Here is a 25,731-nt window from a genome sequence, read left to right as displayed (position 1 = left end):
CTCTTATAAGCCGAGTGTTCCCTGTTATTACTGTGTGGTTGAGACACCAGGAGGATAGGCTGGAAATTCTAAAATGCTCCATTCTTTCTCCTACCCGCCTCTTCCTCACCCTCAGCCCCCATCTCTTGTCTTTGACCGACATTCGTAATACAGTTTTTACAAGCTTCATGTCTGATATCATCCCAGATCTCCACTCCAATCAAATTTAGGTTCAGTGTGATAGACTTAATTAGAGTCAAATTCCTCTTTTATTTTGGTTTTATCTTAATCACCCCTTTTATCCACTGGTCCCAAAGCCTGTAATTTCCCACACAGGCACTCAAAGATGCCGTATTATACAGTCAGAGCCATGAGACAAACAGGGTCTGTTGTCATACACATCCACTGCCAGAAAACTTTTCACTCTGAAATAGTTGAGCCAAGACAGTATAAAAATCTATATAATTTCTCCAAAAGACTCTGTTCTAAAAGCAATAGCAGAAAAATATGTTTTCCTTGAAAACCTCTCCCCTGAGAAGAACGTCTAGGTGCAGATACAAACATGAGAAGCATTTCAGAAACCAGTGACAAGATGGGAAAGTGCCCACAGCGGGGAATGGAGTGCGTTGGACCTTCGTGTCTCCCAGACACCGAGCAGTAAGAGACAGATCACAGAATTTTGAGCCAAAAGGAATCTCAAAGACCATCTAATCCAGTTCTTTGAGAACGCATTTTAAGTGCAGATTCTTTTGTTCAAGTGAAATCTTACCTTGACGGTTTGTAGAAAAGTTAAGATGCTATAATTGAAGGAGGGAAGAGAAGCCTAAAGCTGGACTCACTCCATTCCTATCCTCTCATCCCCAGTAGCCTTTATGAGGGATCTGGGGAAACCCCCCCGCCCCCGCCCCGGGGTTCCTTGGAGCACAGTTTGAAAATCACTATTCTAATCTAACCTCCTTTTACCAGCTGGGGAAAATCAAGCCCAGAGAAGTTATTCAACTTGTCTGAGGTTACACAGCAAGTCAGTGGCCTAGGCAGTCTTTCTTCAACAATTTTTCCATGATGACACCTGAGCTCTCTAATGAATTGCCTTTTGTTTCTCTGGACCATACGTGTGTTTGTATTTGTGTATTTGTCCCTGTGCCCAGTGTTCCCAAGAAAACCCAACAAACCAGTCGCTGCTTTCACTAAAGCTTGGAGTCTGCACTTTGAACACAATGTCTTAACTGCCCAAGAGAACTGGAAGCCCAGTGCAAAAAGGCATAGAGTTATACATGCTGTCCTATCGATGACTGGGGTCACTGTATGTCACAGCCTAAATCAGGTCGAACTTCCGCTCTCACAGGGAAGCCCTGAAAAGCAGTAGTTCTCAGCTAGACAACCTGAGAGCTGGCATGCAAGTCAGGTCCCGCCTCATAGCTGCGGATACCTAACTGCGCCCCTAAACCTCTGTGTTTCTCTGTCTGTAAGGTGGGGAGGGGGCGGGGAGAAGAGGAGAGAAAGTGACCCCATGGCTCATTACATCCAAAGATGATAGAAGTCGAATAAGTTAATGTGTCCAATGCCCTTTTCACGCTTTGAGTGAAAATGTAGAAGAAAGGTCCAACAGTGGTTCTAGAAACTGGCTGTTCCCCTCGCCTGGTCCGAAGGCATAAGGTTGCAGGAAATGATAGAGAAGGGGGCTTCTGGTTACCGTGCTCCATCAAGCAAAACACTATGATCATAACAGCTAACAAAGCCTTACTCGGTGCTTCCCTTGCATTATTACCTCACGTGACCCTCACAAGCCCCACTGGGCAGGTACTATTATTTGCATCAGAGCGATGAAGCTCAGACAGGCTCGTTAAGTTACTGGAGATGACACAGCTAGAAAATGATGGACCTAGAATTTGAATCCAAAGCCATCCAGCTGCAAAGCCTGTGTCCTTAACCGCTGCTCCCTCCTGCCCTTCCTCCTTGCCACCAGGCAAAAAGGGAGAAGGACAAGCTGTACAAGAGTGCAGGACCCCTCCAGGCTAGAAAGGAGGCTGCAGAAATAGGCACCAGTGCTGCATTTTGGAGCTTCCCCTCCAACTTGCACAAACGAGAATCCCCAGCCAATGCAGGATCCAGCAAAGCTCCCAGAGGTAAGAATTCTTGGCTTGTTTACTGAGTCCCCTGGGTCAGGAGGGAGGGTGGTGAGCTGGGCACAAAAGCAGGATAAAGGTAAATTTTCTGCACGTGAGAACCATCCCCCCCCTCCTCCAAGGAGCCGTGTCACACTGTATGTCACCGTCATCAAAGGGGCTGTGCGTAAACCTGAAAAACCAAACGGACCTGTCTGTAGGTGTTACTTATATCACAAGGCTACAGGTGCCTTTATTTCCACTGTACGCTGGTGCTGGGAGCGCCTGCCTTGTCTTGCCTCGAAAGCCTCCTCTTTGGACCTAGCCACTGCTGTCCTCACGTAAGCCCCTTTTCTTTGCTCTTTTGGATGAATTGTACGGGGTGTCAGGGCTCAGAGGCTTGGGCTGGGGCCTGGGTCTAATTGTTGGTCCCCATCTCCAGATTGTCAGCCCTCCTGCCAGTTCCATCAGTCACAGTGCCTCTTGGGAGCTGTGTGACTGGGGTTTAACTGTTTGCCTGAGAGAGACATGTTTGCCTCCTCAGTCTGTGTAGTCACCCACTCCCTCCTCGGTAGCCCCTGGATCACTTTACTAAACCGGGCGGAACTAAGAGAGAATGTGTACAGGCACTCAATTCTCTACGCCTGCTAAGGCTATCTTTAGAAAGGAAAGCTGGGTTTTATGCAGAAAAAAATATTCAGCTTCAAGAAAAGCCCACCTCCCCCTAGCCAAACTCCTCTTTTCCCCATTGGTCTGCTCATGGTCCCCACTTTAATACAGAGAAAATAAGCTGCTTTATTACAGTTTGGGGCATTTTTCAGGAATTTGTCTGTATGTAATACTTAAAAGAAACCTATTTTGCCCTCTCACACCACCTTAGCATAGAATCCGTCCAGAAAAGCAGTGGTTAAGGTTTTTCCACTATATTCTCAAACCTTTTCAAAAACTGTGCGTGTGTGGGATTCTTGTGCATCTCCCCCTGCTGGCAGTCACTGGTAGCACATGCTCCCACTGCGGGGAGCCACCCACCTTTGGTTGTGCTGAGAATTTTAGAAGCTGGAAAGAATGTCGGAGACCATTAGGTACAACCTCTTCATCTTCCAGGTAAGGAAACTGAGGGCTAGAAAGGTAAAGTGATTTAGAAAGACAATTTCATGTTTTAGTCTAAAGATCCACGGAGAGGGGTTGTTTGCCCCTCTGAGGGAAAGCTTAATTCTTGCGTCCTCCTGTTATCTGTGAGAGTGTGTTTTTTTTTTGTGTGTGTGTGATTCAAGGTGTTCTCAGAAGTTTTCACAATTTGGTTGTCTTCTTTTCTCAGGAGTCATCTAAGTAGCAACTTTTTAGATAAACTGATGACAAATGAGTTTGTCCCCCCTCTGGAAATGAATCTATGTATTGTGCTTAGTACTCTGCATACATTATCTAATTTTATTAAGCCCTCAGGACATTCTGAGGATTGCATAGTAAAATCCCCACTTTAAAGATGAGCTCAGTGAGGGTCATGAATTTTTGTATACCACACCTTGCATGAAACAAAAATAATTTTGACAGGCTGAGCAGTAAGACCTGTGTCCCATGTTTCTTGCCTTGTGGGTGGCAGAGGTAGGATTGAACCATCCATGGATTTAATCCAAAAACAATGAGTTTTCCAGTGGAGCGCACAGCAAACTCTATGGAACACCTTCTGTGGGTCTTTGCTGCACCTTTCAGAAAAACAACTAAAAACAAATAAACTAACAAGCTCCCTAAGCAAGCTAAAGAAAAATGAGGAATCACTTGGCAAGACGTCAGCAAGTCGGTTCTCACAGCTGCTCTGGTTTCTCCCAGAAGAACAAACACTCAAGCACCCAACCCACAATCCTTTAACAGCAAGTGTCGAAATAGTCCATTGGGTTTTCCTCCATGTGTCCCTTCTTAGGGAGGTCCAAAGGGTGGGAAGTTGACCCTGCCTTGCCCGTCGGGCTCAGGACCAAGTGGACATTCTGATGTCACTGTGGCTTTGAAGAAAGAAAAACACCTTCCTTCCCAGCTGGTGGGTTCAGGGAAGGCCCTTCTTGGCTTCCTTTCCCATGGTTTATACCCTTATGGTCTGGTTCTGCCTGGTGACGTTTTGGTGCATAAACAGCCAATGTGTAGATGCTTCATTGGGTGGATTTTTGGTCACATGCCCAGAGTGAAGTTGATGATCTCTGGCAGGGTCAGAAAGGAATTTTCCTCCTCTAGCAAACAGGCCAAGGCTGGGTGGTTTGCTCCTTCCCCTCTCTCTCTGGAAGGCTGAGCAGAAGTGCCTGGTTGCTCAGGCCATGGGCACCACACCTCTGATTGCCGCCTCTGATTCGTGTAGGGCGAGAAGCCCACAGGCCTGTCCCTCTGACTGTGTGGACCCTCCCTGTACACATTTGGTGAGTGAGCCGGCTCTCAGAGGGGTTAGGAAGCCCCTGGAGTCATCGGGGACCTCAGCCTCCATGCCATCGCTGTCTCATTCCGAAAGGTACCTGTGGCTAGCCTTTCTCGTGCATGGAAGGGGACCCACCTGATTCCTCCCTCTTGTGTGGGTTGTGCTCAATCCTTGTCTACTTACTAGGCAGCTAGAATGGTGACCACATGTGGGGAAACTGATCCCAACAGCCGTGGGTCTGTTGATGGGCAGCAAGTGAGGGTCCAGAGTGCTTAAGGGGCCTGGCTAGCCCAGGCCAAAATACCCGGAAACTACCACTGAAAGCAGTGGGCATAGGAGGAAAGGGAGAAGAGGAAACTGGGGGCCCTTTTCAGAGCTAAACGTTTAACCTCTGTTTGTAGTGGTTTGATGAGCTTGCTTGACCATAATAGCCAAATATAACCAACATCTATGCCTGTGTGGATAAGCGCACGTGTCTGGGTGTGTTGGCCCAATCGGGTGGGTGCCTGAAGAAAACCACAGAGCTAGGGCACAGCTTGGAGTCCACTGGGTCAGTGTGTTCATTTAGTAGATGAAGAATTGAGGCTTGGAGAGGTTCAAGAGGCAGAAATATGACTCCCTGCCCAGTGCTCTTTCCATGATGACAAACCAGCCAGCCCCTGAAAAAAAACCAAAAATGTGTGGCTAGAACAGCAGGCCCAAGACCCTCCCTAGATATCCTTTTCTTGTCCTGCTGCTGACTCCAGGTCTAACTCAGTGCTGCTCAACCGTTTTTTCGTTATCGCCCCCACCAAGGAGCCTTTTAAGATAATTGTTTCTCCATTGTCTCCCCTCTCCATGAAATGTTAATACCATAGAAATACTGTATATCGTTAATGTACTGTAGCCCTTTGGAGGGTCGTGAAACATAATAACATCTAAGATTTTTTTGACACCCAAGAGCCAGTTTTTCCCCTCTGGGGTCAATGTCACCCCCGTTGGGAATCCGTGGTCTACCTTCAGGCCTGGGCCTGACTGTCACTGGGTCTCAATGTCCTCAGTGAGAAGTGGGGCCCCAAACAGTTGTTCTTTCTCACCCACCTTGTTCCACTTACATGAAAGAAATCTTAAAAGCTAAAATGTTCAATTATAGCAAAGACCCTAGAGGGCCTAAGAAGCTGGCTACTGAGGACAAAGCAGCCATTATTCCAGAACTCTCACACCTAGAGCGTGCTGACTAAGTAGCCAAGTTCTTCTGCGGAGAGCCCAGAGTTAATAATAACCCCTCCTATGCAATAGCAGAAAAAAGAAAAAACCAAAAAACAAAAAACAGAACAACCCGTCTGCTGCTTTGATAAAAGACATTTTCCCCAAAAGCAAAAAAATCTTACAGAGGAAAAATAGCCGTTTAAGAAAAGCTTAAGAAAACTTAATGGATACAAGTATAATTGACCATAGGAGGAATTACTGAAGGGAATCAGATAATTGCGCTGTGTCAGGCACTAGAGAGATTACAGAGCAAGTGAGTGGGCTGGTGTAAGAAAAAAAAATATCCTTGAAGGAGGTAAATATCCTATTGATCAAAAATATTCCTAATTTTTATATAGCCAACATCAACTTACCGAATGACTTTTGAGAGCTATTTTTCAGGTGGAGATGAGGGAGCACTCACTCCCGCTGTTGTGTTTTGTATCTGGAGGATTTCTAACTGACATTAAAGACCTGGGGATGGTTTTCTATTTTCTTCCACCTCTCCTTTCTCCAAATCAACTGTGATGGTCATGTCAGAAGTCTGCCATCCTTGTCCTCGGTTTCTGAGCCTCTGTCCCAGAGGGTCAGGGGGTCTTTTTACCTTGAGCCCTCATGTAGAACTTTCTTGAGGTTGAGTCCAGAAAGCAGAAGGGTTTTGGGGCTCCAGGGGCTCTGACCTCTCTCATAGCCCCCCACCCCCATCCCTCTTCATCCTGCCTCCCGCTCAGGGTATAACACCAGCCAATCCGTGGGAAAATCAGAGTCTAAACCCAGGCAGCCTTGACCTCTGTTTGATATGGTTGTCAGGGAGAGATCCGTGAACATGATAATCTGCCTGGTGCATTAACCCTCGCTGGGCATCAGGAAGGCTTCCCAGTGGAGTCTGGTGGCTCTTCATTGATGGCACAGAAAGGGTGCCTAAGGGTGAGAATTTGAGCTCGGTGTTTTATCTGTGTCAGAAGCACAGCTCTCAAGCACATTTGATGGTCATAATCATGGTAGGTTTGCAAATATCCCCAAGCAATTGGGTCTTTGGTTCTGGAACCACACAATCCTGTCCCCTCAATACTGAGGTCCTATTCGATATGTAAGTGTTCCTGGGATGTGTCTCTGGGCAGATATGACTGTGAGTGTTTTTAGAAAAGGAAGCAGGTAGGCCGAGATTTGGAAAATGTAAGACCTCTCTTCATACAATACAACGCTGCCACCCATTGGCTATGTGACCTTGAGCAAGTGACACAAATTCCCTGAGCCTTAACTTTCTCGATTCTAAAATGACAGGTTGAGGGGGAAGATGGGACTAACACACACAGTACTTTCCAACATGTGGTACTTACACCACTCATGATACACGACATGAAGCTGGTCGGGGTAGGCAAACTTTTACTTAAAGAGCCAGAAAGCAAATATTTTAGGATTTGCAGGCTAAAAAGCACATATCATTTAATGTGTAACCATTTACAAATGTAAAATCATTTTTAACCATAGGCCATTCAGAAACAGGTGGTGAGCTGCACACTGGGAATGTAGGTTATAGTTTGCTAACCCCTGATCTAGGAGGTGCATGGATGAACAATTTTTATTTAAATACTTACATCTTAATTTTTATGTATTCTAAAAAATACTGACTTTGCATTGATAGTGGTGATGTAAAGTTTTCCTTTTAAATAAATGTATTTACGTTAAAACAAAAAGGGAGTTGGTTTTTTAACATACATTAAGTAGATGATCATGGTGGTAGGCAAATGACTAATGTTGGGAAACACTGGGCGAGGTGATTAATAAGCCCCTGACCACCTTAAAATTCCACGTGTTTAATATCCCAAGACCCAGAGTCCAGTCTTTGCTCAGACAATTACCAGCGGTGTGATCTTGAGCTGCTGTGTCCCCTTTGCAAAATGGGGGGTAGAACCACCCTATCTCATCAACATTACTGCAGTAATAAAAAAAGAAGTTGGGCAAACAACTTTTCTAATCCACCAGACATGGATTTTGTTGTTGTTGTTGTTGTTGTTCTAAATTGTGGAAATATGGGCGGCAGCAAAGAGAAACTTGAAAGATGAGACTTGCATGGGGAAGAATGCGTGCAGTGGGGGTCCCAGGCCCATCTCTTCTGCCCCCATCCCAGCCTCAACCAGACACCTTCTCGCAAAGCACTCCACTTGCCATGTCGGCAGGGAGCAGAGCACAGCCATGAGGGTCATGACTTCTGAAATGGACAAACCTGAGCTGTCATCCAAACTCCACCACCTGCCAGCTGGGTGGTTTGGGGCATGTTACCTAGATTGTCAGAGCGTCCATCCCTCATCTATAAAATGGAACCACGACCAGAACCTCTCAGAGTGGCTGTTCTGAGGAGCCTATGAATAAGGAATGTAAAGTTCTCAAGTGCTCGGCATGGAGTCCAAAGTGAATAAGTGTGTGTTACAATTATGACAGGTCCTCACGCTCTTATCCAAAACCCTGGGGCTGGATGTGCTGCAGAATTCAGAATTCTTCAGGCATTAGGAAGTTCCTACAGTGTGTCTACTGCAGAACACAGAATACCCTTCTCCAGGTATTCCTTCTATGACTCCTTAAACACATTAATGTTTCTGCAATGTATCACATAAATATTCAAGTAGAGTAAATAAAATTGTACTTGTAGTTATAAAACTATATAACATATAGTTTGTATGTGCTTACATATGTATAATATATAGTTTATACACATATATATGTTGGGCTGTCGGGAAAGTCATGATGTATTTTTTCTGCTTTTCATTGCAAAAATGCATCATGACTTTTCCGACAACCCAATAGCAGCATAGATGTAACATATATAGCAGTATATAAAGCTATATAACATCAATTCAGGACTGGTTTTTGCTGGGAAATAAGTGCATCAAATACACACACACCACACACACACACCACACACACACACACACCACACACACACACACACACCACACACACACACACACACACACACTCTTTCCATTTCAGTGCGCTCTAATTTCAGAATTTTAGATAAGGGTTTGTGGGTATACTCATTGATAGCAACTCTTGCCCTGTTTCCAGAAGCATATTGTTAGACATTATAAGCCAGAGTTCAGGGGTCAGATGCAAATGAATAGGAAAAGTAAAGAAAGAGGCAGTGTTGCATAGTAAGAGCCCCAGTCGTCAAATCCCTGCTTTGCCATATATTGGCCATGTTATAGGGGCAATTGCCTCAGTTTTCTCATCTATGAAATGGGGATGGATGAACAAACCTCACAGGATGTGGCAAGGATTACTTAAGGTCATCATGGAAAGCACCTAGAGGGGTGCCTGGCACCTAGGAGGCTGCCTGTTTGTAAGTATTCGTTCTCATTATTAAAAGCAAGTGTGACCTGCTGAGGGCTCTTGCAGTGCGGTTTCCCAGAGCCACCCACCTCCTCACAGCCTCTCCCACTGTTGCAGAGTGATGTTGGACTCAGTGACACACAGCACCTTCCTGCCCAACACGTCCTTTTGCGACCCCCTGATGTCGTGGACCGACCTGTTCAGCAATGAAGAGTATTATCCGGCCTTTGAGCATCAGACAGGTGCGTATGTCTGGAGAAGCTCATCTGAGCTGGGACGGGCTGGGGCAGGAGGTGGTGTTGGCCTCGGGCAGGGGATAAGCCCATGCTGGGGGAGTGTAAATGCCAGCTCTCCCCAGGACCCAGGGCAGAGGTCCAGGGGAGGCCTGGGCGGACAGAAGGGCAGCTTCTGACGAGAGGAAAGCACTGGAGCCCTCACCTCGACCTCTTCCCAGCTCTGCTCACCTCTCTGAGCCTTATTTTGCTAACAGGGAGAATGGAGATGATATCAATCTCTTGGAGTTATTATAGTTAAACAATGTAGTAGAAAGAATCCCTTAGCCTACAGCCTAGTACACTGTTATTTCTTGATCATCATGTTTTTCACTAACGTTGACTGAATACTAGCTACGCACCATACCCCATGCCAGGCAACCATCTCCTCTTTATAGAAGCCCTATGAGAAACAATTATTATTCCCATTTTATAGATGAAGAAACTGAGGCACAGAGAGGCTAAGGGACTGGCTCAAGTTAGTTTCACAGTTAGTTAAATTGTGTGCAAGTTGACCTGAGCGCCTGTGCTCTTAACTGTCTTACATGGTCATCTTATATAAATGATGTCATGCTGTGATTATTGATATTAATATTATCATTATTCTCTGAGATTCTATCTCCTTATCCCTAAAGCAGGAATGATGAGAGTCACCGTGAGGATTAAGGAACCCAAGTATGTAAAATATATAGCCTGGCACAAGCAAGTGCTCAGTAAAAATGAGTATCCTCGCTGTCCCCCCAGGCCACCCTCCTTACCCTTCTTCTTCTCTGAGTCCAGTTTTCCCCACTTGAGAAGAAAGAAGAGGGCCGTGTGCAAATACCATGCTAAAGGGAGGCCAGCTGAGCTCTGCCCCAGAAGCCCACTGAGGGCCTCTGTCCCCAGGTGCTTGGGTGACTACACATCACAGAAAACCCGGCTGACTGCTAGCAGTGGGGATGCAACTGTTAATCAAGCTGTCAGTACCCACAGAGCATTTACCCTGTGCGCCCCAGCCTGGTGAGTCCACACTCAGGGTCAGGAGGCTGATTCAGGGAGCAGGAGGCAGCATTCCCTGAGGGAAAAGTCCAGGAAAGGCCCAGCCTCCCAGGATGCTGAGAAACGTCCATCACCACAAGGAAGCCCTGCCTCCGGGCCAGAAGTCAGGGCTGCACTGACAGATTTGAGTCACTTGCCTACATAATTCAGTAGTGCACCCACCCCCAACCCCTCGCCCCTCCGCCCATGCACACGTACACGACATCTGACACCCTTGTCTGAAAGGTCCAGATAACTGCATTTCCACCTGATTCATTCAGAGACATATTACAGTTCTCCTTTAGGCCTAAGAAGCACCTCATGCCCAGAAAGACAATGAGAAATATACTTGATCTCTTCTCAATATTTGGTTAAGAAGCTAAATTCAAAGGAAGAAAATGAAGGCTTTCATGTTCCCATCTCCTCCCTGCTGTGTCCCACGATGGTGGGCCCAGCTCCTGGCCCTTCTCTCCACCCACGGCCTGCCATCCTGAGAGCACGCCCCTCTTCCTGCTCATTCTGCAGGGTGGCAATTGGAACGGTGGTAGGAGGGGATGGACTCAGCCACCCACCCCGTGCGATGTCCCAGGCAGCTTCTGCAGTTGTCAAGGGCTTGGACTTTGGAGCCAGGCATCCTAAGTGCTGAGTCTGGCTTTGACATTTAGTAACTGCCATCTTAGCCTCTCATGCCTCAGTTTTCTCATCTGTAAAATGGAGATAGTAATAATGCCTACCTTGCAGAGTTGTTGTGAAGGTGGAATGAGTTAATATGTGTGAAGTGTTTGGGACACAGTCAGGCACGCAGCAAGCACACAAAAGTGTTTTAAAGTGAAGGGCTTGTTTCAGTTTGGGATGATGAAACGTTCTGGAGATGGATAGCGTGATGGTTACACAACAATGCGAATGTGCTTAATGCCACTGAACTATGCACTTAAGAAAAGGGTTAAATTGGTCAATTTTCTATCATGTGTATTTTACCACAATTTAGAAAATGAAGAGTTAACTGAAGTGATCGCCAACGCGATTGCCAACGTGGCTTAAATCCGACAATCTTAGATTCGCAGACACAGCCTTCTCCTGTCTGAGGGCTCTGCATTTCCAACAGTATAATGAGAGGTTGAACCAGGTCATTGCTAGGATCCCTTCCAGAAGCCTCTCTGATTCCTGCATCAGGCAACATCACAGATGTGGCCCTCTTCCCCCGTCACCCATTGAGAGAATAGAAATCCCCACCAAGGTATGAGGCCAATAGAAATAAAACAGCCTCCGGAAGTGATCCAACCTCCTAACATTCCCTGAGAGAGGAGCCAAAATTTTGACTTGCCAGGTCACCTTCTGGACTCCAGAAGGAGCTAGCGTCTCTGACCTCCTAAAGGTCAAAGTCGGGTAGTCTCCAGTGAGCACCTGGGCACTCGGTGAGCCTCGTAGGCCCTGGCTGTCCTCAGAGCCCCACCTGTGGGAAGAAGGCCTGTGGCTACCTTCTGTCTTTTTCTCACCCAGAGAGATGACACATCAGTTTTAGTGTCTGCAAAAGCCCCCTCTGCAAGGGATATGTCAGGGGACAACCAGGTTCTGTGTGCTCTGTGGTCAGCAGGCTCTGAGACATCTCTCTTATCTCATGGGAAATTCCATCTTGAATTCAGGGTTGTCCCCATGGCAGCTTCCTGTTAGAGTTGGTTCAAGGGCTGGCTCTGCCTCTTACCAGCCCCGTGACCTTGGGCAGGTTTTATCTACCATCTCTGAGATAGTCTTTCCCCAGCTGGAACAGTACCTGTTTCCTAGAGTCAGAAGGACCGGCAGATTGCATATATCAAGTGTGTAACAAAATGCCTGGCACTTGGTAGGTGCTTACCGCAGCCAGAAATAGCTGAGGACTCCCAGTTAATGGAAAAGTCGCTTTCTCGCTCCTCGCTTCACTTTTCATATTGAGCAACATTAATAAAGGTCTCCATCTCAACCTTTCCAGTGCAGAATTTTTGATAGTTTAGACATTTGAGATCAAAGGGAGAGAAAGGGGAAAAGAAACGATGTGCCCCCTGGACAGATGATGTCTGTGAGAGGGCCGGGAGGGATATGCAACCTAATTAGGAAAGCCAGTAGTTTTCACAGCGTTTTCCAATGGCTTTAGCAGAGGGCAGCTGAATCCGTGCTAAGCGCCAAGGCTTGGACCTGCTCATTGAAGCAGGACTTCTGTGTGGCTGCACTGCAGGTTGGAGAGTGGGCAGTGACATCGCCAAATACTCTAGAATTTCATTAATTCACTTTGGCCTCCTCTTCAGCTCTTAAAGTAAGGAATTACAAATACTGGAAACATTTACCAAAGGAGGTGCTGCATATATTTCACAAGCATATGATAGCTTTAAAACATTATTTCTCCAGTCAAGTCCCAGCAGCCAAGCATCTGACAAGTCATAGAGTATCCTGGCCTCACTCCTACTTTCTGGAACTCCATCCCAACATCCCCACACCCACATGCCTCCCTGATTGCCAAGGTGGCCACGCCCACATGCAGTGCCCACTTTGCTTTGGAATCTCATTTATACTTCACAGCAGTGGTTTCTAGGTTGGAGCAGCTCTAAGGGTTCCTGAGCAGCCCCCCCTAGGGACCTGGGTGACAATTGAGAAGGACAGGCTCCACGTCCCTCCCTCTTCATCCCCACCCTCAAGCAAGGCTCCTATACTTTAAATCTGAAGACAGCACAGCTTAGTGGTTATCAAGGCTTGGCTACAGGAGCTAGAAGGTACCTATGTGACCTGCTCCTAGCTCTACCACTTATTCGTGTGTGACCTTGAAAAGGGACTTCAGCCTTCTGTGCCTTACATTCTTCATTTACTTAGTAAACTGGGTGATGTGATCTGGGACTTCATAGCATTATGCTGAGGATAGCATGAGAAAACTCAGAGGGTAGCACAGTAACTGGCACATACTATGTGCTCAACAAATATGTTAGCTGTTATTACACAATGGGAGGTTTTATTTAAAGAAAGAACTTTCAAAAGATATGGAAAGCCCACTGATCTTGGGTAGTGATATCCAGAAGACCAAAGAGAGAGGTATGTGTGTCGTGTGTGGGCTTTTCTAAGCAAGGTTCATGTGCTGGGTATAAAAGTTGGAGAGCACATAAATAGGAAAGAGTCAGAATGTTTAAATCAAATGCAGATAAATAAACACAACATCCCTGGAAAGTCTGAGGTGAGCCCTGTGGCAGTGGTCGCATTCCAGGACACCCCCAGGGAGAGGCCTCACTGTTTGCCACTGCTAGTCTATCCTGCATACATCTGAGCCTTCTGGGCAGCAGTGGGCCCAGGGCCTCTCAGGGGTTGGCACTCTCCACCCTTTCCTAACTCCACACACCTCAGGCCACAGCTCTTTGCTGATACCCAGCCATCCCTTCTCGTCTTTTCTCCATCCAGTTTCTTACTGCTCTGGATTTTTTTTTTCCACCTCCTGGTCTAAATCATTCCACAGGCTTGAAAGGAAAGCCAAAAAGGGCTACACCTGCTCTGGGAGGAAACCTGGAAGCAATTTATCACTTTATGTTTCCCCTCATAAAGACCTTCCTTTCAGTGACAAAGCCACGATTGATGGCGCCCGTGCTATCCAGTTCACTTACTGAGTCTCTTCAGTGCTGCCCCAGGCAAAAAATGTTCCCGAAGCCCCATGCTAATAAATCATGCTAATTATGGTCCAAGCTGTCTAACTCAGGCCTCCTCTGACCCAGACTGTCTGCCTCCCCCTCGCTGATCCCTGGGCTTGCTCGTTCTGGTTGCTTCCCAGTTAGACTGAGGCCGCAGCAAGGAAGGCCTCATTTCCCCGAGGACAAATGTAGTCCCCAAATAATAACTAATAATAGGTGACTTATAGCAAAAGTTTGTTATCGCCCAGATAACTGAGCTAAGTTCTTTACATGGATCACTTCTTTTTTTTTTTTTAAAGATTTTTTATTGGGGAATTGGGGGGATGGGAACAGTGCTGGGGAGTTGGGGGAAGGGGAACAGACAAGTCGCTGTGTCCTTTTGTTCTTCAGTCTAGTTGTGGAGGACGTTGCTTCACTGGCCCAAGTTGGCACCATCATTGCGCTCTTCCCGGGCGAGGCAGATCAGTCGCTGGCTTCTGGACGGCCACTCACTGCGGCTGCTGGCCGCTCACGCTGGCTGCTGGCTACACACGGTAGCCCATGGCAACCCACTGCCACAGGGGCTGCAGCCTACGCCGTTGCCGGCGACTCACGGCAGCCCAGCTCCAGGTTGAGCTGTTGTTCAGCATCTTAGCTGCAGAGGGCAGTATAAGTGACCCTCATATGTGGGATCCGAACCGGGGCCCTCTGGCATCCCAAGCCAGTTCTTAACCATCGCGCCACTCGGCCGGCCCTACATGGATCACTTCTTTATCTTTCACAGCAAACTTCCTAAGAGGTAGGCACTATTATTATTCCTGTTTTACGGATGAAGGAAGCTGAGGTCCAGAGAGGTTAGGAAACTTTGTTAGGCTTACACAGCTAATAAGTTGAAGAGCCAGGACTACAGCTTAGGAAGGTCCACCTCCACAGCCCAAGCTCAGTTACGTCACACAGCCCTACAACTCCCACTGGAAGGTCCCTCTCACTCCAGCTTAGTGACAGAACCGTAGAATGGAAGACGGGAACAACAGTCTTACAGGTTCATCTAGCTTCACAAACTTTCCCATCTATGCTCCCCAATCAGCAGAGGAGAAAGATCAACCTCTCCAGAGGGTCTAGAATTCAAAGCTCTAAGCTCAAAGGACTTTTGCAATCTGCAGATTTTGCATTCTGCTGCTTATCTATTTTGTTGTAATACAGTCAAAACCCTCCCTCCAAATTCTCGCAAGTGAGGTTCCAAGAAAATGAACAGTGTTGACTCCAAAATTCCTATATAGGAAGGGCTTAGGGGCAGCAATCCAGTTGGAAGAGATGGCAAGGGGACTTGCTTAGAATTTTCTTTTTAAGCACTTTACATAAGACTGAGAAGACATCAAGTGTCCATCACAAAAAATAGAGGTGGGGGATAACGGACCCACTCTCTGGCACTTCCACTAAAGATGCACAGGCATTATCATGTGGCTTTAGTTATCTCTGTCACCCTCTGTCTACTCTGGGGACTTAGCCCCCGTCCTTCCACCCCCGCTTCAGAAGCATGGTTCTGGAGTATGTCCTGACCATGAAGTATTTTACAAAGCCACACAGACTCACCTGTGTTCCCATATTTGGAACAGCATTGGCCACCTAACTCATGCTAGCAATATAAGGACAAATTAGCATGATTCATAACAGAATATGCTCATTTTTCATAACGAAAATAAACCCAAAACTCTGGAAAGGAACAAAGCTGCTGGCCTACACACACACACACACACACACACACACACACACACACACACACACACAGTGAAAGAGAGAGGGATGGAGGGAGAGAGAGCGAGAGAATGTATTAGAAGTATTTGAGGAAATGCAATCAAAGTAGAGTTATGGGTAGCCATATTTACAATATTAACAAGTATAAATAGTTGGTATTTAATGAACACTTATTCCATTCATGCCCCCATTCTAAGCACTTTCCACATTTTGATTCACTTAATCCTTTCAACAGCATGGTGAGGGAGATCCCATTATTCCCATTTTGCAGATGAGTCCCAAGAAGGCAAGAACAGTAAGTGTGAGACCATATGCCTTTTCAACTTTTAGGGGGAATCCAAATAACAGGAACCCTGGTTTCACATGCTACAGCAAAGATTTTCAAAGAGCTTTCTGGAGCTACCGAGGGGAAGCCCTCTAGTACCTTCATCTCAACTCCCAGCAAAGCAGTGCTTCTTTTTTGCAAATAAGTTTTAATTTGAAGAAAATACTACTCAACTAAAAAAAAAATTAAAACTCTAGCATGCCCATTCTAAGCAATAATCTCGAAGAAGACAGCTATTCAAATGCATGTGAAACTTCTTATCACAAAGTGACTTCCAGGAGAGATCCAGTCTATGGAAGAGTTGTCATTGACCTTCAGAGGGTTTTTAAAAAATTAAATAACTTGCCATCACATAACGATCTGGGCCTGGCTACACAGAGCCCACCTTCCGGCATGGAAGTGGCCATGTGGAATTGGGTAGCGACTTCTACTTAGCATGAACTTTTCCAATTTCTGCTGTCCCCACCTGGGGCCACTTCAGGCATGGACCTTACCTGCTGAGCCTGTGGGCATTTGAGTGTGCCAGCCAGGTCTAAAAACTCAAGTCCTCCTTCTGAATTTTATAATCCCAGTTCAGGGCATCACTTGTGGCAATTCCCTCAGAATTGCTCCTTTTAGCTCCTCAATTCTTCCCAGGGCAGCTGGCCCTTACACAAGTGTCCTGACTCACTTCTGACTTCAAAGGAGCTGGCCGAGGACATTTGGAGTAAGTCTACCAGGTACTGGATGCCATCTGTCCCCAACCAGTAGACAATGGCAGAAGGTCCTCATAGCTCAGCTTCTCTAAAAGGTTTAGATTATGTTATAAATGGAAGATGCATTGAGGAAAACACTTTACATTTCCAGACAATACAGGAGATAACATTTTCTGTGGGCGTATTACCCTTTCCTTTATTTGCCCTGAGTTCATCTCTTCCAAGTAGTAAAACGGTCTTCTTCAGGTCATTCACTGGGGTTGCAAACACTGTCATCATCAATCTCTCAATCCTTTTCCTGGATTTTCAAACCTATATTATATGTAGACAGAATGTATATAAATATATAAACAGAATGTATATAAACACACACACATACACACACACACTCGTATATATCTGCATTCATCCAAATCTTTTCTAGTCAGTCTTCAGGATGTATATCCAACTTGTTCCTCCTCAACCCAGAAGAGTGAGGCATATGATGTAAAATTCCCACATCCAAAGAAGGAAGAGTTGGCGTGGGACCTAACTCCCTTACTGACTGGCTGTGTGGTGTTAGTAGAGTAATATAACCTCCCAGAACCCCAGTTTCCTCACCTGTCAAGGGGAGATAATACTCATCGGTCATTCGGTCAGTCAGTTACACTCACTGAGCACCCACAGTGGGCTAGGCCGGCCTCCAAGCACTCCTGACTCAGGGTGAGCAAAGCCAAGCTGGCCCCATCTCATGGAGCTCAAGGTCTAGGGATGGAGGGAGGCAGGTGCAAATCCTTCTGAGATGGACACCTCAGGAGAGCTGGGCAGGGGAGCGAAGACTCTCTAAGAGTGGGGCATGCGCTGTGTGGTCCTGAGGATGAGCAGGAATTAGTTAGAAGAAGGCAGATGGGGACCTCGTCCTAGGCGAAGGGAAGCGCCTGTGGAAAGACACTGAGCCAGGAGCCAATTCTGAGGGGGTGACAGGGGAGGCCCCGTAAGGGGAGGCCCAGTTGAAGCAGGCCTTTCTCATCCTGTCAGCCTCACCTCTGTGGCCCTCCTCATGAGGATGGGGCCATGGAAGCACACCACAACAGGAGAGCACCCCATGATGTTGTCTCTGTCGCTGAGAACTGCCATTTTCTTCTTAGCTCTGGGGGCTGTGGGAAGGACTTTCCTGGTGAGGAGAGAGCCCGCCATGCTTGGCTCTGGCCCCGGCTTCCCTCCAGGGGCCCAAACCGCACACAAAGCCTGCTCTGTGGGTGAGCTTCAAAGGAGAGAGCTGAGGAGAAGGGAGCCTGTGCCAGCAACACCTTCCTAATGTCAGTGCCCGCCCCCACCCAGGCATTTCTCCGAATCCTTTAGGCCCTCTTGGCTTCCAGAAACAACATGGCCCTCTTCAAGTGCCAAAGAAAATGATGAGGGGGTGGACGTGGAGCGGGGAGGGGAATGGAGACTTGGCGAAACCTTTCTATGAGAATAAATAAGCTGTGTCCTCCAACTGCAGGGCACCGATAGCCATCTCTGTCAGGGCTCAGCTCAGGACCAAGGGCAGAAGAATTTCAAGGCTCATAAATATCTCTCTTAGAATATTAGGAAAGTAAAGTCCCCCTAGCTTTACTTAAGCCATAAATCAGTACCTGACAGCACAGACCAGACTGGGGAATGGCCATCCTATTTTCCCTGGAGACCCTGCTGGCCATGAGGTGCCCCCCCACCACCACCACTACCACCATGGGCTGGTGGACCAGCTCCAGCCAGCAGCCAGTGAGCCAGAGGACAGGTGTGGGCCTCACCGGCCCTCTTGCTCCCTCAGCCACCAGGTAGAGGTGACAACATCGGTCTCCACGACCCTGGCAGAGTATTAACTCTAATCCTCATGCACACAGAATTCGGATTAAAATTTTTAAGTAAAACAAATCTATTGTTTAAGTTTGACTGTCCCCCAATCCACGCCAGAGTAGGAAAAGAGATTTCTGTGAGGGCTCTGAGTTTTATGGGAGAGCCTCAGTTTCCTTCTTTATCAAATAGCCTAATCATACCTGTTTAGGAGGATCTGAGGAACTTAAGAAGCTGACAGGCAGGGGATGCTTAGGGAGCAGTACACCTGACAGGGCAGAGAACCCATCTCCTGCCCGGGGGCTGGAAGCTTCACTGCTCCACGGGGGACAGTGGCAACAAATGCAGCATTTAAAGGGGGCATCGGAATAGGTGTCATTTGCTGTGGAGACTAGCACATGAGTGACCCTTTCTGTCATCCACCCTAAGCCAGTCGGCTATGCTGTACTCTGCTCTCTGCCTTTCCCTCAGGCCTTCTTATTCTCTCCAGCTCTCAGACGGCCCCCACCTCCCTCTCCATGGTTCATCTCTTCTCTGTGCTGGCCCGCTGAGGACGGGTGTGATGCGATGGGAAGAGCTATGGCTTTCAAGTTTAGACTGGGGTTCAAATCCCAGGTCCGCCACACACTGGCTGTGGGATCTTGGGCAAGTCCTCCGTGACCCCCAGGCTCCTCATCTGTGACTTCCCAGAGGACGCGGACCAAGCCTCTTATTTACTATGAATCCTTAGCACACAATTGGTTGCTTTGCATATAGTAGGTGTTCAATCATAATCTTAATCATATCATCAAAACCTTCCAGGCTCTGTTCTAAGTACTTTTGCATATATTAACTCATTTAATCCACAGAACAACTCTATGACATAGGTGCTATCATTATGTCCATTTCACCAATGAGGAAACTGAAGCTCATTTATTGAATGAATGAATGAGTACCACAGCAGCTGCAAGAATTATTTATGTCAAAGAGCCTGACCAAGTGCCTGGTACCTCACCTGTTCCACACCCCATGTCTGCCACCCTTTCTCCTTCGCCTGGCATTGGGACAGGGCTATTGAGCATTCAGTGTCTGCCCTGCCTCCCACACAGGATAGCACCCACCTCTGTCTGGGTGTGTACAGGGTTCCTCTGAAGGAGTGAAGGGGCACTGGTTTCAGGATAGAAATTCTTCAAAACACCAACCAAACCACAAAAACACAATGAACTCCTCCATTTCCCTTCCCTGCTGAGGAGCCTGCTATAGTGATCTAAGGACTGTTAGACTCTGAGCAACATTTCACCAGCCCGAGGCCCTCAATGTAAGTTGGCCAGGGGCAATGCACAAACTAATAGTGTTGGCAGCTGTCCATAAGAGCAGAGGGAATCAAATCAGCTTCAAACAGTGCCTGGCACACAGTAGGCATTTTATAACTATTGAACTAATTCTTTTCTATGCACCACACAGCCTCCATATATTAACCCCAAACTGCAAAATAACCCTATGACTTGGGCATATTATTATCCCCATTTTACAGATGAAGACACTGAGGCTTAAATGTCTACGGACCTGGCCCAAGTGGAAATCAGCAGAACCAAGATTTGAGTCCAGGCTTGTTGGGCTCCAAAGCCTGTGCTTTTGACACCATGTTGTCTAAAACTGAATCACTGATGAGCCTCGTTCTTTCTTTTTCCACTAGTTCCCTCCTTTCTAAGCAACGAAACCAGGGCTGGGCATTCATAAGCCACGCCTGGGTTTCTTGCCCGTGCCATTCCCTCTCCTGCCCCAAAGTCCACCAGTAGGACCCAGGCCCCTCTGGTTTTCCCTGCGGAGTAGAAGGTGACCTGGGCCCCAGTAGAACACCCAAGGGCTGGAGGTCCTTCTGACTCATTGGACAAGGGATAAGGATGATAACATAACCAGAGCCACCTTCGAGGGGCCTTCCAACGCCTCTCCTGGGGGCCAGTCCTTCAGTTCTCTCTCCTCTGCTGTAGCCTGCGATTCATACTGGACATCTGTCCACCCTGAGTACTGGACTAAGCGCCATGTCTGGGAATGGCTCCAGTTCTGCTGCGACCAGTACAAGCTGGACACCAGCTGCATCTCCTTCTGCCACTTCAATGTCAGCGGCCTGCAGCTGTGCAGCATGACCCAGGAGGAGTTCGTCGAGGCGGCTGGCATCTGTGGGGAGTACCTGTACTTCATCTTGCAGAACATCCGCTCGCAAGGTCAGTGTCCAGGCACCCACGCTCCCTGTTAACCCAAACCTCTCAAAATCCGGAGGCAGCTCCAGTGTGCTAGAAATGGAGGCTGTAGGTAAAAGGGAGCAAGTTGCTACAGGAAAGCGAGCGGAGTACATTTTTAAAAAGAAAAACTCAAAACACCCAGCTAGAAAGTCGGAGTCCTTTGGCCTGAGCAGCTTCATGAAAACATGATCTGAAATTCCTAATTCGCCTCCAGCCCACCCATTCTTTGGAGAAGCAAACCAAGGCCCCGACAGTCTCCCAAATCCTCATTAAATCCTCATATCAGGTTTTGCACACCTTGCGGCCTCCTATGTCCATTTTATCCTTTGACCAGCACCCAACAGGCATTCAAATCCCCGAGGGATTAGAGGCCGAGTCACAGATCGCAGACTCTCAGAGCCAACGGGGAGCTCAGTCGTGGTTTTGTCACATTGCCAATGAGGAACATGAGCCCAGAGACTGAATGACCAGGCAAGGCCTCCCAGCCCAGCTCAGAGCCCAGGCCTCCAGGCCCTGAGCCAGGACTCACTCACCAGTGCCCACTCCGAAAATCTTAGAGCCTGCTGGAACACCTGGCCCCGGGGGAATCTCTCCAGGCAGCCTTTCAAAACGAGGAGATTGTCACCTCTCGGGGTTGGCTTCAGGGTGGCCTTATAAAGGCCAGATAGTCTCCACGGTTCCTTCTGAAAGAAACCTACCCTGCAGAGGGGACAGTCGCTCCCCGTCTCCCCAGCACGTCCTCGGCAGGCCTGGCCAGGGGAAATCAGGATTGTATGGTATGTGGTTTGTGGATTTCTTTTTCTTTCCCAGGTTACTCCTTTTTTAATGATGCTGAAGAGACCAAGGTTGCCATCAAAGACTGTAAGTAACCAAGGCCAAGCTGCCCAAGGCTCTGTTGAGGCTACTCTTGGGTACAAGGGCTTGATCATTCTTTTAGGACCACACTGAAAGGCTGATGACCTGCAACAATCACCCAGGCTAAGAGAAGACAGCAGGAGAAATGTAGTGGACAGAGCCTGGGGCTTGTCCTAGCCTCCCCAGACTCAGTTTCCCTAGCTATAAAATGGGGTGAGTTCGAGAAACAATGCATACAAGGCGCCTGGCAGGTGCCAGCAGCAATTGCAGCTCCAAAAACTGGTATCCGTGAGCAGTAAGCATCGTAATTACTAACCATGAGAGGTCTTGTGGTTGATAGTGTCTGCGAAGAATCTGAGCTCACGAGGCAGGTCGAGTTTATAATTATAAGGTGATGGAGAAGCTCAGATAGCCTTGCTGATTCTAGAAATTAACCCTCACTGTTTTGCATTTGCAGATGGAGAAGGATTAGGAAAGGGAACTTTGGAGCTCTCATTTTTTAAAGTGATAATGATTATTACTGTTAGTTACTGAGTCCCACACACAGGCCCTGGCCTTGCGGGCAGGAGGCGTGGTTTACCATGAGCCAGGCCCTGGGCTAGAACCTTGACAGACACTGTCTGAGGTAATCTCTCCTATCACCCTGTAAGACAAGGCCTAGTGCCACTGCCTTTTACAGAGGTAGGAACTAAAGCTTAGAGGTTAAGGTTACAAGGTTAGAAGGTGACAAATGATCCAGGTGTGTCTAAATCTGAAGCCTTTCTCTCCTTGGCTTCTCTCATCCATTTCTTTCTTTGTCTTTTCAGTCATTTGACAAACATCTATGAACACTTACTATGTGCCAGGCCCAGAGCTAGGCACTGATCTCTGCTTTTACTTGTGTCCCTTCCAGTCTGTTCTCCATGCACTAGCCAGAGGGATGTTCTTAAAACGTGGATCGGATCTTGTCAACCTCCAAAGTCTTTGCTTTTCTCTTTGCATAAAAGTCCTAAGTCCTTACCAGGGCCTGTGATGAAGGCCCTATGTGATCTGCCGGCAGCCGGCTTCCCCAGCACCGTCGTCAACCACTCTCCCCGGGCACACCGCACCCCTGCCTCACTGGTCCTCTCTCCATGCTTGGCTGCATGTGCCGGAATACTCTGTCCCTCCTCCTCATGCAGCTCCCTCTCACCTTTACCTGTCTCCTCTTCATGAGGCTCTCCTAAAGTACTTTCCTCCACCTCATTCTCTAGCCAATATTTTGTTTCCTTCATAAAACTTAAAAGCACGGGCGATTTGTTTCATTTGCTTTTCACCTTGCCCACTAGTCCTTAAATTCCACATAATCAGGGACCGAGTCCATCTTGTTCGCTCTTGTACCCCCAGCATGGAGCCCAGGACCTGGCACACAGCAGGTCCCAGTGTTCAATATAAATGCTCCCTGCTCCTAAAAGATAAATGCTGAGTCTTAGGGATTTTTGCACCTCCCACCAACTAATTACCCCCAAAGTGCCTAAATTGGTGCCTTCTAACAGAAAGGTGTTCAATTAATATCTGCTCGTTTGGATGTGATTTGAGGTCTGAACGTGGCCTCTCGATTCCTTCCTACTGCCATAAAGCATTCTATTTCAGATGCTGATTCCAACTGCTTGAAAACGAGTGGCCTCAAAAGTCAAGACTGTCACAGTCATAGTCGAACGAGTAAGTGTTGAGACACCACTTTTATTTATTTATTTTTAAGCTGAGCCATCCTGCCACCTGTTGGCAGCTCAGCGGCAACTCAGCTCAGGCTGGGAATAGAACCGCTGTTGCTCAGAGCTCGCACTCTTGAGCGAGCTCTTAACCAACTGAGCCACCTGGCCAGCCCGAGCTGCCACTTTTTATTTCTAATTTCTTAAAACCAAGAGACAAAGTAATCTGCTTTCATAAGCTTTGAAACTGAATGTTTACATGGGACCAGTTATTTCCCAAAGGTAGTAGACGTTGACGATGATTTTTATAAAAGTTATCAAATTTACACTTACTTCAAGTTTTTCGCTTGGAAATGGTACTATAAAGAATTAAAATGAGGAAGAAATTTTCTAACCATGTTGAGTTTCTGAATAAAGGTTTGTTTGACCTGGTCGGTCTCCTGGGGGTCCTTCTCATTTAAGTACTCAGGGACAGGAGTAGAGAAAACACCAGGAGTTGACAATTCTGTTAGCCTTTCCCCAAACTAAGACAGATCTACCGAGAGCAGAATCAGCCTGCTAGGCTTGGTTCTAGCCCCTTGATGTGTGTTAACTCATAATCCTCTAACCTCTGCTATGCAGTGGGTACTCTTATGTTCCCATTTTACAGAGGAGTAGAGAGATTATGATTATAGACGTAGGAAGAGGTGAATTCAGGCAGTTGGACTCCAGAGCCAGTCTTAACAGGAGAAATACCACGAAAACCCTAATTGTAGGACTGGTCCACCCAGACAGCTGTGGCTGTGAGACAACCACACTGCCTGTCAGAAAGAAAAGTGAAAAGATTATTTGATAGTCATTTCATTGATTCCGTAAGAGTTAGTCCATGATCCCACAGAGCAAGGGCAGTCCATGAGCCAGTGTTGCTAGGCGATGTAAGTTTGGTGTCCCTGTATGTGTGTTTTGTTATTGCTTTACCAAAGATAGACGTTTCACGACTTGGTAAGGTCCCAAATAGAGCACTCCATCACAACTAGGGGAAATAACCCACAAAGCAGCAATTCTCATGGGTGAATGACAAGTTGTACAACTCTTCTCTTACAATTAAAAAAAAAAAACTTGAGGGGCAGGCCGAGTGGTGCATTGGTTAAGAGCTGGCTTGGGACGCCAGAGGTCCCCGGGGTTCGGATCCCACATATGAGGGCCAGTGACACTGCCCTCTACAGCTGAGATGCTGAACAACAGCTCAACCTGGAGCTGGGCTGCTGTGAGTCGACGGCGACGACGTAGGCTGCAGTACTGCTGCAGTGGGTTGCCATGGGCTACCATGTGTGGCCAGCAGCCAGCGTGAGGGGCCCGGAGCCGCTGTGAGTGGCCATCCAGAAGCCGGCAACTGATCTGCCTCGACCGGGAAGAGCACAATGATGGTGCCAACTTGGGCCAGTGAAGCAACGTCCTCCACAACTAGACTGAAGAACAAAACGACAGCAACTTGTCTGTTCCCCTTCCCCCAATTCCCCAGCGCTGTTCCCATCCCCGAATTCCCCAATTTAAAAAAAAAAAAATTGAGTTAACTCTTTTTCCTCCTCAAAGGCCTCCAGAGTTCCCATCTATGGGAATTTGTACGAGACCTGCTTCTATCTCCTGAGGAAAACTGTGGCATTCTGGAATGGGAAGATAGGGAACAAGGTGTTTTTCGGGTGGTCAAATCAGAAGCCCTGGCAAAGATGTGGGGACAAAGGAAGAAAAACGACAGAATGACATACGAAAAGTTGAGCAGAGCTCTGAGGTAAGTTAATAGCATGAAATGCCATGAACCCTCAGGCAGAGTTATATAAAATGGCCAGCCATAGAAAATTAAGTTGTTTTTGCAGCTTGTTCCTTGATCATCAAAAGGTCATGAGACAACACTTTGGTTCTTAGTTACAGGTGGGATTATGGTTTGTAAACGGACACGCCGCCCTGTTCATGCTTGGCAGTGTTCCCCGGGGATCACTCTGAATCCAGGCTATCTCACACATACACACAAAAACACGTTTGGAACTAAATGTGAGGTTCAATCTTCAAGATGTCTGGGAAAAGGTTTAAGTGTAAGTTGATAACAGGGTGTGAAAATACCAGGGTAACCAAAGACCAGCCTTGTCACCTGAGAAGAATGAGAGAGGGTTTATGTTCTGTTGTTTTCCTGGGGTGCAACCCCCCACCCCCCACATTTGTCTTCTGCTGTCTTTCTCAGGTACTACTATAAAACGGGAATTTTGGAACGGGTTGACCGAAGGTTAGTGTACAAGTTTGGAAAAAACGCACACGGGTGGCAGGAAGACAAGCTATGATCGGCTCCATCATCAAGCTCATGCTATGGATTTCCGTCTTTTAAAACAATCCGATTGCAATGGACATTTGAAAGTCTTTGTGTTTGTTTCTTGAAACCTGCACAAGTGCTGATAAAATTTCTCCACATCTCAGCTTA

General features: G+C 47.3%; 1 protein-coding gene across 10 annotated transcripts; it reads left to right on the top strand.

The window, feature by feature from the left end:
• Positions 1-1,803: 1,803 nt before the first annotated feature.
• Positions 1,804-25,731, top strand: ELF5 (E74 like ETS transcription factor 5). 10 transcript variants are annotated; one of them, XM_019639429.1, is made up of 8 exons: positions 1,804-2,105; positions 8,152-8,269; positions 9,157-9,281; positions 20,506-20,739; positions 21,568-21,618; positions 23,224-23,292; positions 24,855-25,050; positions 25,498-25,731. In XM_019639429.1, the coding sequence occupies exons 3-8, from the start codon at positions 9,161-9,163 to the stop codon at positions 25,592-25,594; spliced, it is 768 nt and encodes a 255-aa protein (XP_019494974.1). In that variant the 5' UTR covers positions 1,804-2,105; positions 8,152-8,269; positions 9,157-9,160; the 3' UTR covers positions 25,595-25,731. The 10 variants fall into 10 exon arrangements, with proteins under 10 accessions (XP_019494974.1, XP_019494977.1, XP_019494972.1 ...); XM_019639427.1 differs by lacking the exon at positions 1,804-2,105 and adding an exon at positions 2,297-2,425; XM_019639430.1 differs by lacking the exon at positions 1,804-2,105 and adding an exon at positions 3,611-4,486.

The sequence above is a fragment of the Hipposideros armiger genome, unplaced genomic scaffold (assembly GCF_001890085.2).
Source record: "Hipposideros armiger isolate ML-2016 unplaced genomic scaffold, ASM189008v1 scaffold_44, whole genome shotgun sequence".
In the NCBI taxonomy this organism is placed as follows: domain Eukaryota; kingdom Metazoa; phylum Chordata; class Mammalia; order Chiroptera; family Hipposideridae; genus Hipposideros; species Hipposideros armiger.
This window is presented reverse-complemented; position numbering and strand designations above follow the sequence as displayed.